General features: G+C 38.4%; 1 protein-coding gene across 6 annotated transcripts; it reads right to left on the bottom strand.

Annotated features, from left to right (window-relative positions):
- Positions 1 to 2,117: 2,117 nt before the first annotated feature.
- si:ch211-69b7.6 (neuroblast differentiation-associated protein AHNAK) lies at positions 2,118 to 12,457 on the bottom strand. Of its 6 annotated transcripts, none has more exons than XM_051672648.1 (5): positions 12,313 to 12,457; positions 11,892 to 11,985; positions 11,521 to 11,684; positions 7,331 to 11,435; positions 2,120 to 5,884 (listed from the first exon to the last, which is right to left on the bottom strand). In XM_051672648.1, the coding sequence occupies exons 1-5, from the start codon at positions 12,313 to 12,315 to the stop codon at positions 2,787 to 2,789; spliced, it is 7,464 nt and encodes a 2,487-aa protein (XP_051528608.1). In that variant the 5' UTR covers positions 12,316 to 12,457; the 3' UTR covers positions 2,120 to 2,786. The 6 variants fall into 6 exon arrangements, with proteins under 6 accessions (XP_051528604.1, XP_051528608.1, XP_051528605.1 ...); XM_051672647.1 differs by having other exon boundaries at positions 2,125 to 6,793; positions 7,517 to 11,435; positions 12,313 to 12,452; XM_051672646.1 differs by having other exon boundaries at positions 2,126 to 6,745; positions 7,469 to 11,435; positions 12,313 to 12,452.
- Positions 12,458 to 12,601: the final 144 nt, after the last annotated feature.

Here is a 12,601-nt window from a genome sequence, read left to right as displayed (position 1 = left end):
GAACAACAAAGTTTGAGGCTGCTCTGTGCTGCATTTCATTTACACAGAACCAAAGCAGCATCAGAACAGCCTTTGATACTAGGGACTGAGGTGGGCCAAAGCAGGCATAATGTAGTCTGGTTTTTATATGGCAATGTGTTTTTACACAGAATTTTAGGAAAGCACAGAGCAGGCTTCAAGGTGCTCTCAGTAATTTGTTCCTCATTAAAAAAAAAGTTGAACTCCTAAAAACATAAATTGTAATTTTGCAATATATGTAGGAAATCATGACCACTCACATTAAAATGAAGACTCCAGTCATATCAGTAACCTTATAAAAGCTGTTTTATTCTACATGGAGAGGGTCCGCACATGGGGGCTGCCATGTCCAGCCGAATACTACTCGCTTAATCTCAGTAACCGTCCTGTTATTTGACACTTTCACTCATTGATTAAAGTAATCATGGCTGACTGTGAATACTTCATTTCTACAATGGCATCTGAAACCGAAACCTTTCTATTTTAAATGGTGCTGGATCTAAGCCACTAGGTGTCAGAGTAAGTCCAAGATGACACAAAGACAAACGTTACTGAGTGCACAAAGGTGACTTTGTAGCCAAATTACCAGTCAGAGATTTTCTGAGTATGGTGTCTTGATTCAAAAGCAATGACAATTAGAGATGTGAATGAAAGTTTCCTTTATTATATTTTATTCAAAGTGCAGATCCTGTAGCCTATAATGGGGCCCATTTTTAAAAAATGCCTTTCCAATATGGGGTGCAATGGAGCTAAATGCACCCCTTACCGAAAACAACAAACACACACACACACATATTATATATATATATATATATATATATATATATATACATACATACACACACACACTGAGCACTTTATTAGGAACACTATTGTCTTAATAAAGTACCCGACCTGGGCTTCCGCTGTTGTAGCCCATCCACCAAGTTTCGACGTGTTGTGCATTCTGAGATGCTATTCTGCTCGCTATAATTTCAGATATGCAAAAGGTTCACTCAAAACAAGGTGAGACAGCGTTTAGCTATTATACCACCCACAGCTAGAACCAGCTTCCAGAAGAGGTTAGAGGTGCCCCAACTGTAGCCTGTTAACATTTAAATCCATACTGAAAACACTTCTGTTTAGCTGTGCATTTTCTGACTGAGCATTGTGCTGCACTTATTGATTTCACTGAATCATTTTGCTTTTTGTCTTTCTTTCATTTTAATTATTCTATTTTATTTTTATATAACTTTTTATCGATGTGTGTGTAAATTTTTGTGGTTATCCTCTGTTTGATCAGAGAAGATTAACAACAGTTACGGATGGTGTTAACAGCTTAGTTATCCTCTGTTTTATCAGGGAAGTAACAACATTTGAAGTGTGTTAACAATTTTTGGTTATCCTCTGTTTAATCAGGGAAGGTTAACAATTTAATATTATTTTTCTTATAGTGCATTTTTATTCTTATTTCATGTTCTTAATTGGTTTTTATCTTTTTTTATGTATCTTGTATTTTCTTTAAAATGTATATGTAAAGCACTTTGAATTGACATTGTGTATGAAATGTGCTATATAAATAAACTTGACTTGCCTTGCCTTACCTTACAATTGTACAGAGTGGTTATCTGAGTTACTGTAGCCTTTCTTCAAGCTCGAAACAGTCTGGCCATTGTCTGTTGACCTATCTCCCTCACTGGATGTTTTTTGTTTTTACCACCATTCTAAGTAAACTCTAGCGACTGTTGTGCATGAAAATCCCAGGAGATCAGCAGTTTCAAAAATACTCAAACCAGCAATAAGGTCATGGTGGAAATTACTGAGATCACATTTCTCCCGATTCTGATGGTTGATGTGAACATTAACTGAAGCTCCTGATCTATATCTGCATGATTTTACGCATTCAACTGCTTATAATTGCATGAATAAGTAGGTGTACAGGTGTTCCTAAAAAAGTACTCAGTGAGAGTATATTGAATATGGGTGGAGAATCAAAATTTGTGTTAACAGTAATTATAAAAGTTGTCTTTCTATATTTAAAAAGGCAGAGAGGGGGAATGAAGGTAGAGTTGGGCCAAAGGCAGTGATTTAGGGGCAATAGTTATACGGGCAATATTTGCCACCATTTGTAAATACTTTTAATACATCAAAATAATTGTAGCATAACATTTCATATGTTAAAATAACCACATTATTTAAAAGTGTACCATTTCCTGTTTATTTCCATCACTTTTTGCATTTCATTAGACTTTAGCCCTTTTGTACCCTAATGTTGAATCTATTAATGAATTTGTGCAATAACAGTAACAAAGATGGCACAACATTTTTCAAAACAAATAATCACTTTTTACACATCTATAACTCATCCACATTGTATTTTCAGTACATGTAAAGAATACATTTTACATAATTTACAATGTTCAGATTAATATAGATTTAATATCAGATTTAAAATATTGAATCATGATTGCTCCACATAAGAGTGTCAATAGCCTATACATAAAATAGTTTTAAAATCACCTTGTACTTGGAATATATTTGATTTGATCTATAAGTGCAAATGTACATTCACATATATAATGTAACACCTCTTGTATGTAGAGGTTTTTTCATCAGTGTTATGAAGTGTAGAGATAGTTTGTGCAAACCCATTTACAGTGTCTACTTTAGTTGATTTACACAAACATGCTAAATAAATCAACCCATTTATAAATTATCAGCTCAGTAAACTTGATTACCAATGACAAGCTTAGTTTCATCTCCTATTTCCCTTCCTTTTAACTATCCCATTACATTAGTTTAAGAAGGTTAAACCTTCCTTTCAAAGTGCTTTCTGGAACCTCCAGATCCATTGCATGTGACTGCAGTCCTCTCAATGTTTGTCTACGGCCACTGGATGTTTGCCTGTTTCCCCTTCCATCTATACTAGGCATCCCTTTCCAAGTATAGCATATGTCATCAGTAGTGTAATAACGCTTAGGAATCTTATGAGTTCTCCCATAATAATCAGCACTACCTCCAATATGGGGTGATCCTCGCGTGGTGTTCATTCTCATATTTGAATGTGTCACAGCAAAATGTTCTCTACTTCTTGAAGCTTGGAGTTTAGGCACTGACATAGTGTTCCAGTTTTCATCAATATCAAATCCACCTCGTATTCTAATGTCTCTTGAGGGCGCATCCAGATCATATGTTTTGACTCCTTTAATTTGACCCCTTTGGACTGCAAGATCGTTAGCGTGCATTTGTGCATAGACACCATAATCAGACCCCATGCCTTGAAAATCAGGGCTATCAATTCCTCTTCTAATTCTGGGGGGATTCATCTTTGGAGAATTTACATTAAAGTCCCATCCTTCTACTTTGCTACCTGAAAGACTCACTTTTGGCAGTTTAATTTTACCTGAAGGTGCATCAATGTCAAAGTCTGGTGCGTTCATGAAATGATTAGGCTTCTTTATATTTAGTCCTTTAATTTTACCTTTAGGCATATCAACATACATGTCTGGGGCTGTAATATTTGGCTTATGTCCTATGATGTTGAAGTCTGGGGAATCAAAGTTTGCCTTAATCAAATCCATTTCATGGGTCTCGAGTTCATAGTCAGGTGTCTTTATTTTGGGACCTGAAAGACCAAAATCAGGCATCTTTAAAGTGGGCATTTTCAGTTTTCCAGAAGGCATGTCCATGTCTGGAAGTTCAAGGTCTGTTTTTGGTCCCTTAAGACCAGCCTTTGGTCCATTAATGTCAAAATCTGGACCATTTATCCCAGTATTTAGTCTGGGAGCTGATGTGCTCATATTAAGGTCTGGGTAATGTAAGTCACCATCCACATTCATATGTGGCCCTTTGAAGCCTGACAGGCCAAAACTTGGCATCTTTAACTGTGGCATATTAAATTGACCTGAGGGGGCATTAACATCAATATCAGGTGAATTGATATCTAGGTTTGGGCCTTTGAAATCAGATTGGGGGAGAGTCAAATCCATGTCTGGGGTATCGAGTCCTCCCTTAATTTTGGGGTTTTTTATATTCAGTTTTGGAGAATTGATGTTTAGATCAGGTTCTTTTGGCTTGCTACCTGAAAAGCCAAATTTTGGCATTTTTAGTTTACCTGAGGGGGCATTTATGTCAAGGCCAGATGCATTTATGTTAAGACTGGGTTCCTTTAAATTTGGTCCTTTAATTTTACCTTTAGGGATATCAACATTCATGTCTGGGGCTGTAATGTCTGGTTTATGACCTCTGATGTTAAAGTCTGGGGAATCGAAGTCTGCATTTATCTTTGGAGATGACAGATCAATTTCATGGGTCTTTAATTCATAGCTAGGTGAGTTTAATTGGGGTCCCGATAAACCAACACCAGGCATCTTGAAAGTGGGCATTTTCCATTTTCCAGAAGGCATGTCCATGTCTGGAAATGTAAGGTCTGCTTTTGGACCTTTGAGGTCAACATTAGGACCATGAATGCCAATATCAGGACCATTTATCCCTGCATTTAGTTTGGGAGTTGATGTGCTCAGATTAATATCTGGCCGATCAATGTCGGCATCCACATTCATTTGTGGCCCTTTCAAGCCTGACATGCCAAAACTTGGCATTTTTAACTTTGGCATTTTGAATTTACCTGAGGGGGCATTAACATCAATATCAGGTGATTTGAAATCTAGGTTCGGGCCTTTCAAATCAGACTGAGGGATAGTAAAATCCATGTCTGGGGTATCAAGTCCTCCCTTAATTCTGGGGCTTTTGAGATTCAGATCTGGAGACTTGATTTTAAGATCAGGTCCTTTTGGCTTGCTACCTGAAAAGCCCAATTTTGGCAGTTTTAGTTTACCTGAAGGGGCATTTATGTCAAAATCAGGTGTATTCATGTCAAGATTGGGTTTCTTCAAATTTAGTCCTTTAAGATTACCTTTAGGCATATCAACATTCATGTCTGGAGCTGTGATTTCTGGCCTATGACCTTTGATGTTGAAGTCTGGGGAATCAAAATCTGCCTTAATCTTTGGAGCTGACAGATCAATGTCAGGGGTATTTAGTTCATAGTCAGGTGTTTTTACTTTGGGTCCTGACAGATCCAAATCAGGCATCTTGAAAGTGGGCATTTTCAGTTTTCCAGAAGGCATGTCCATGTCTGGAAGTTTAAGGTCTGTTTTTGGACCTTTGAGATCAACATTAGGTCCATTAATGCCAATATCAGGACCATTTATCCCTGCATTTAGTTTGGGAGTTGATGTGCTCAGATTAATATCTGGCCGATCAATGTTGGCATCCACATTCATTTGTGGCCCTTTCAAGCCTGACATGCCAAAACTTGGCATTTTTAACTTTGGCATTTTGAATTTACCTGAGGGGGCATTAACATCAATATCAGGTGATTTGATATCTAGGCTTGGGCCTTTCAAATCAGACTGAGGAAGAGTAAAATCCATGTCTGGGGTATCAAGTCCTCCCTTTATTTTGGGGCTTTTGAGATTCAGATCTGGAGACTTGATTTTAAGATCAGGTCCTTTTGGCTTGCTACCTGAAAAGCCAAATTTTGGCAGTTTCAGTTTACCTGAAGGGGCATTTATGTCAAAATCAGGTGTATTCATGTCAAGATTGGGTTTCTTCAAATTTAGTCCTTTAAGATTACCTTTAGGCATATCAACATTCAAGTCTGGAGCTATGATTTCTGGCTTATGACCTTTGATGTTGAAGTCTGGGGAATCAAAGTCTGCCTTAAACTTTGGAGCTGACAGATCAATGTCAGGGGTATTCAGGTCATAGTCAGGTGTTTTTACTTTGGGTCCTGACAGACCTAAATCAGGCATCTTGAAAGTGGGCATTTTCAGTTTTCCAGAAGGCATGTCCATGTCTGGAAGTTTAAGGTCTGTTTTTGGACCTTTGAGATCGACATTAGGTCCATTAATGCCAATATCAGGACCATTTATCCCTGCATTTAGTTTGGGAGTTGATGTGCTCAGATTAATATCTGGCCGATCAATGTCGGCATCCACATTCATTTGTGGCCCTTTCAAGCCTGACATGCCAAAACTTGGCATTTTTAACTTTGGCATTTTGAATTTACCTGAGGGGGCATTAACATCAATATCAGGTGATTTGATATCTAGGCTTGGGCCTTTCAAATCAGACTGAGGAAGAGTAAAATCCATGTCTGGGGTATCAAGTCCTCCCTTTATTTTGGGGCTTTTGAGATTCAGATCTGGAGACTTGATTTTAAGATCAGGTCCTTTTGGCTTGCTACCTGAAAAGCCAAATTTTGGCAGTTTCAGTTTACCTGAAGGGGCATTTATGTCAAAATCAGGTGTATTCATGTCAAGATTGGGTTTCTTCAAATTTAGTCCTTTAAGATTACCTTTAGGCATATCAACATTCAAGTCTGGAGCTATGATTTCTGGCTTATGACCTTTGATGTTGAAGTCTGGGGAATCAAAGTCTGCCTTAAACTTTGGAGCTGACAGATCAATGTCAGGGGTATTCAGGTCATAGTCAGGTGTTTTTACTTTGGGTCCTGACAGACCTAAATCAGGCATCTTGAAAGTGGGCATTTTCAGTTTTCCAGAAGGCATGTCCATGTCTGGAAGTTTAAGGTCTGTTTTTGGACCTTTGAGATCAACATTAGGTCCATTAATGCCAATATCAGGACCATTTATCCCTGCATTTAGTTTGGGAGTTGATGTGCTCAGATTAATATCTGGCCGATCAATGTCGGCATCCACATTCATTTGTGGCCCTTTCAAGCCTGACATGCCAAAACTTGGCATTTTAAACTTTGGCATTTTGAATTTACCTGAGGGGGCATTAACATCGATATCAGGTGATTTGAAATCTAGGTTTGGGCCTTTCAAATCAGACTGAGGGAGAGTAAAATCCATGTCTGGGGTATCAAGCCCTCCCTTAATTTTGGGGCTTTTGAGATTCAGATCTGGAGAATTTATTTTAAGATCAGGTCCTTTTGGCTTGCTACTTGAAATGCCAAATTTTGGCAGTTTCAGTTTACCTGAAGGGGCATTTATGTCAAAATCAGGTGTATTCATGTCAAGATTGGGTTTCTTCAAATTTAGTCCCTTAAGATTACCTTTAGGCATATCAACATTCAAGTCTGGAGCTATGATTTCTGGTTTACGACCTTTGATGTTGAAGTCTGGGGAATCAAAATCTGCCTTAAACTTTGGAGCTGACAGATCAATGTCAGGGGTATTCAGTTCATAGTCAGGTGTTTTTACTTTGGGTCCTGACAGACCTAAATCAGGCATCTTGAAAGTGGGCATTTTCAGTTTTCCAGAAGGCATGTCCATGTCTGGAAGTTTAAGGTCTGTTTTTGGACCTTTGAGATCAACATTAGGTCCATTAATGCCAATATCAGGACCATTTATCCCTGCATTTAGTTTGGGAGTTGATGTGCTCAGATTAATATCTGGCCGATCAATGTCGGCATCCACATTCATTTGTGGCCCTTTCAAACCTGACATGCCAAAACTTGGCATTTTTAACTTTGGCATTTTGAATTTACCTGAGGGGGCATTAACATCAATATCAGGTGATTTGATATCTAGGTTTGGGCCTTTCAAATCAGACTGAGGAAGAGTAAAATCCATGTCTGGGGTATCAAGTCCTCCCTTTATTTTGGGGCTTTTGAGATTCAGATCTGGAGACTTGATTTTAAGATCAGGTCCTTTTGGCTTGCTACCTGAAAAGCCAAATTTTGGCAGTTTCAGTTTACCTGAAGGGGCATTTATGTCAAAATCAGGTGTATTCATGTCAAGATTGGGTTTCTTCAAATTTAGTCCCTTAAGATTACCTTTAGGCATATCAACATTCAAGTCTGGAGCTGTGATTTCTGGCTTATGACCTTTGATGTTGAAGTCTGGGGAATCAAAGTCTGCCTTAATCTTTGGAGCTGACAGATCAATGTCGGGGGTATTCAGTTCATAGTCAGGTGTTTTTACTTTGGGTCCTGACAGACCCAAATCAGGCATCTTGAAAGTGGGCACTTTCAGTTTTCCAGAAGGCATGTCCATGTCTGGAAGTTTAAGGTCTGTTTTTGGACCTTTGAGATCAACATTAGGTCCATTAATGCCAATATCAGGACCATTTATCCCTGCATTTAGTTTGGGAGTTGATGTGCTCAGATTAATATCTGGCCGATCAATGTCGGCATCCACATTCATTTGTGGCCCTTTCAAGCCTGACATGCCAAAACTTGGCATTTTAAACTTTGGCATTCTGAATTTACCTGAGGGGGCATTAACATCAATATCAGGTGATTTGATATCTAGGTTTGGGCCTTTCAAATCAGACTGAGGAAGAGTAAAATCCATGTCTGGGGTATCAAGCCCTCCCTTAATTTTGGGGCTTTTGAGATTCAGATCTGGAGACTTGATTTTAAGATCAGGTCCTTTTGGCTTGCTACCTGAAATACCAAATTTTGGCAGTTTCAGTTTACCTGAAGGGGCATTTATGTCAAAATCAGGTGCATGCATGTCAAGATTGGGTTTCTTCAAATTTAGTCCCTTAAGATTACCTTTAGGCATATCAACATTCATGTCTGGAGCTGTGATTTCTGGCTTATGACTTTTGATGTTGAAGTCTGGGGAATCAAAATCTGCTTTAATCTTTGGAGCTGACAGATCCATTTCAGGGGTCTTCAGTTCATAGTCAGGTGTCTTTATTTTGGGACTAGACAGGCCAAAACTTGGCATCTTTAACTTTGGCATTTTAAATTTACCTGAGGGGCCATTAACATCAATATCAGGTGATTTGATATCTAGGTTCGGGCCTTTGAAATCAGATTGAGAGAGAGTCAAATCCATGTCTGGGGTATCGAGACCTCCCTTAATTTTGGGGCTTTTGAGATTCAGATTTGGAGAATTGATATTAAGATTGGGTCTTTTAGGCTTGCTACCCGATAAACCAAATCTGGGCATTTTTTGTGTACCTGAGGGGGCATTTGTGTCAAGGTCAGGTGCATTCATGTCAAGATTGGGTTTCTTTAAATTTAGTCCTTTAATTTTACCTTTAGGGATGTCAACATTCATGTCTGGAGCGGTGATATCTGGCTTATGACCTCTGATGTTGAGGTCTGGGGAATCTAAATCTGCCTTAATCTTTGGAGTTGACAGATCCATTTCAGGGCTCTTTAGTTCATAGTCAGGTGTCTTTATTTTTGGACTTGGCAGACCAAAATCAGGCATCTTGAAAGTGGGCGTTTTCAGTTTTCCAGAAGGCATGTCCATTTCTGGAAGTTTAAGGTCTGTTTTTGGACCTTTGAGATCAATGTTAGGTCCATGAATACCAATATCAGGACCAAGCGTCCCAGTATTTAGTTTGGGAGTTGATGTGCTCAGATTAAGGTCTGGTTGATCAATGTCAGTATCCACATTCATATGTGGCCCTTCTAAGCTTGACAGGCCAAAACTTGGCATCTTTAACTTTGGCATATTGAATTTACTAGAGGGACCATTAATGTCAATATCAGGTGAATTGATATCTAGGTCCGGGCCTTTGAAATCAGATTGAGGGAGAGTCAAATCCATGTCTGGGGTCTCAAGTCCTCCCTTAATTTTGGGACTTTTGAGATTCATTTTTGGAGAATTTATATTAAGATTGGGTCCTTTTGGCTTGCTACCTGAGAGGCCAAATTTTGGCAGTTTTAGTTTACCCGAGGGGGCATTTATGTCAAGGTCAGGTGCATTCATGTCAAGATTTGGTTTCTTTAAATTTGGTCCTTTAATTTTACCTTTAGGGATATCAACATTCATGTCTGGGACTGTGATATCTTGCTTATGACCTTTGATGCTGAAGTCTGGCGAATCAAAATCTGCCTTAAATTTTGGAGCTAACAGATCCATTTCAGGGGTTTTAAGTTCATAGTCAGGTGTCTTTATTTTAGGACCTGACAGACCAAAATCAGGCATCTTGAAGGTAGGCGTGTCCATGTCTGGAAGTTTAAGGTCTGTTTTTGGACCTTTGAGATCAATGTTAGGTCCATGAATACCAATATCAGGACCAAGCATCCCAGTATTTAGTTTGGGAGTTGATGTGCTCAGATTAAGGTCTTGTTGATCAATGTCAGCATCCACATTCATATGTGGCCCTTTTGAGCCTGACAGGCCAAAATTTGGCATCTTTAACTTTGGCATACTTAATTTCCCAGAGGAACCATTAACGTCAATATCAGGTGATCTGATTTCAAGGTTCGGGTCTCTGAAATCAGATTGAGGGACAGTCAAATCTATGTCTGGGGTATCAAGTCCTCCTTTCATTTTGGGGTTTTTGAGATTCAGCTCTGGAGAATTGATCTGAAGATTGGGTCCTTTTGGCTTGCTACCCGAGAGGCCAAATTTTGGCAGCTTTAATTTACCTGACGGGGCATTAATATTAAGGTCAGATGCATCTATGTCAACATTGGGTTTCTTCAAATTTGGTCCCTTAAGTTTTCCTTTAGGCATATCAACATTCATGTCAGGAGCTGTGATATCTGCCTTATGACCTTTGATGTTGAAATCTGGGGAATCGAAGTCTGTGTTAATCTTTGGAGCTGACAGATCCATTTCAGGAGTCTTCAGTTCATAGTCAGGTGTCTTTATTTTGGGTCCTGAGAGACCAAAATCAGGCATGTTGAAAGTGGGCATTTTCAGTTTTCCAGATGGCATGTCCATGTCTGGAAGTGTAAAGTCTGCTTTCGGAAATTTAAGATCAGCTTTTGGTCCATCAGTTTGACTATTAGAACCATTAAGCCCTGCACCTAATTCAGAGGATGACAATGGCAATTTTGATCCTTCTATTCTTCCATCATAATCAGTGTCTGTCTTGTTGAATCCAGGGAGGTTAAAGTTGGGCAGTTTTAATTTTGCCTTTTTGAGCAGACTTGATGGTACTTCCATATCAATATCATGGGCATTAAGCTCTGCTTTTGGGCCTCTGAAGTTGCCTTTTGTCACGTTTATCACAGGGGCTCCTTTGGTATTTGGCAGTGTAAGATTTGAATCTGGTGTACTGATACCAAAATCTATTTTTTTATTTTTAAGTTTCCCACCATGTAGGTTAATTTCATTATCAACATCACTTGCAATGTTGGCTTTGAACTTTTCTGCTCTCATCAGATCAGGTCCTTGTAATAAGTCTGAGTTGTATTCACTTGTAGAATCCCTGGTATCATCATGTGCCATAAAAGCCCCAAATTTATAAGCAGGTTCTGTTGCATATGGAGTGGGTCGCATACGATCTGCATTCTGGAGGAAAGCTGCAACATTTACCTTGCTTTTACAGTCAGCAGTAGGGAAATCCATTAAATGGGATTTACTGATGTCAGAGGCAGGTCTTTCCCTCTGGTCTGTCAATGAATCTCTGTTTTCTTGAAAAGATTGCTTTCCTTTCATGAATTTCTTGACTCTGGCATTGAAGAGCTTGTCATAAGAATCTTTCCACATCTGTTGACAGATTTGAATCATAACAAATCAACGATTTTGGGATAATTCAGGGTTGCAAGAATATGTGAATGTGATGTGCACACACCTCATTTGGAGCTTTGACATTCTGATCCAGACTGTCCATGCTCTGGCTGGATTTCAAATCGTAATTTGTCAACACTTGCACCTTATCATTAAACTTCAAAACGTCAAGACCTTCATTCCTTTTTTTCTGATTGAAGTGAATGTTGGCATCCACAATTCCATCTTCTAAAATATCAGTGTAATGTACAATATAGTTTGTTATCAACACTTATCCTTAAGATCTGTTCAACTAGGTTTTCACCATGTCAATGTTCAACGTAAAGCAATTTTCTCCACAGTATAAGCATTTTTAAACAGTCAATCTGATGCTATCAATAAATATAGGTTGATGTACACAATACAAAGGATATTCAAACGTTCATGAAACTGTACCTTCATGAAAGTCCAGGTCTGTGAACTCGGACTTCTCTCCAGAGACATTATCATCAAGCAGCAGGCTGTCAGAGAGGCTTCTTCGATGACCAGCCTGCAAATTCCAAGAATTTGTCATGTCATTTTTTCATTAAATAAATGTATATGTATATTTGTACAAAAGTGTAGAACTGCATAGAAAAGGAAAATTTTAAACAAAATAAATTAAGGAAAAACATATTTCAGTCACATGCATTAACATTTATTCCTTATAAGAGGTAAGAATGTCGACAGAATGCATGACAGTTAAACCAAGATTTAATATATATATATATGCACACACACACACTGTAAATATATATGATTTGATTTAGCTTGACACAAAGTGTACACACATAATAAAGTTAGGATATAGACTGGAAAATAAAATGTGATAACATACCATTTTACTAGTATATATTGTATTTACAGCAAAGGAACGCCTCAAACTCAAACCTGTTGATGTAAAAGGAATTGTTAAGCAGGTATAACTCTGTGGCTTGTCATCTCTAAATAAACTTCAAAATACAGTGCTGATGATTATCAATCTTATAGAAAAACACATGTAACTGTTAACGGTTGTTAATACTGCACTGACAGATTTTTCCGTTGGAGTACTTTTTGAATACATGAGGCAATCTTTGAATGAAAAGGAGCACTTCCTAAGCAAATGTTAAGACTGTGCAAGACTC

The sequence above is a fragment of the Myxocyprinus asiaticus genome, chromosome 35, assembly GCF_019703515.2.
Source record: "Myxocyprinus asiaticus isolate MX2 ecotype Aquarium Trade chromosome 35, UBuf_Myxa_2, whole genome shotgun sequence".
Classification (NCBI taxonomy): Eukaryota; Metazoa; Chordata; class Actinopteri; order Cypriniformes; family Catostomidae; genus Myxocyprinus; species Myxocyprinus asiaticus.
The sequence above is the reverse complement of the archived record's forward strand: the minus strand, read 5'-3'. Positions and strand labels throughout refer to the sequence as shown.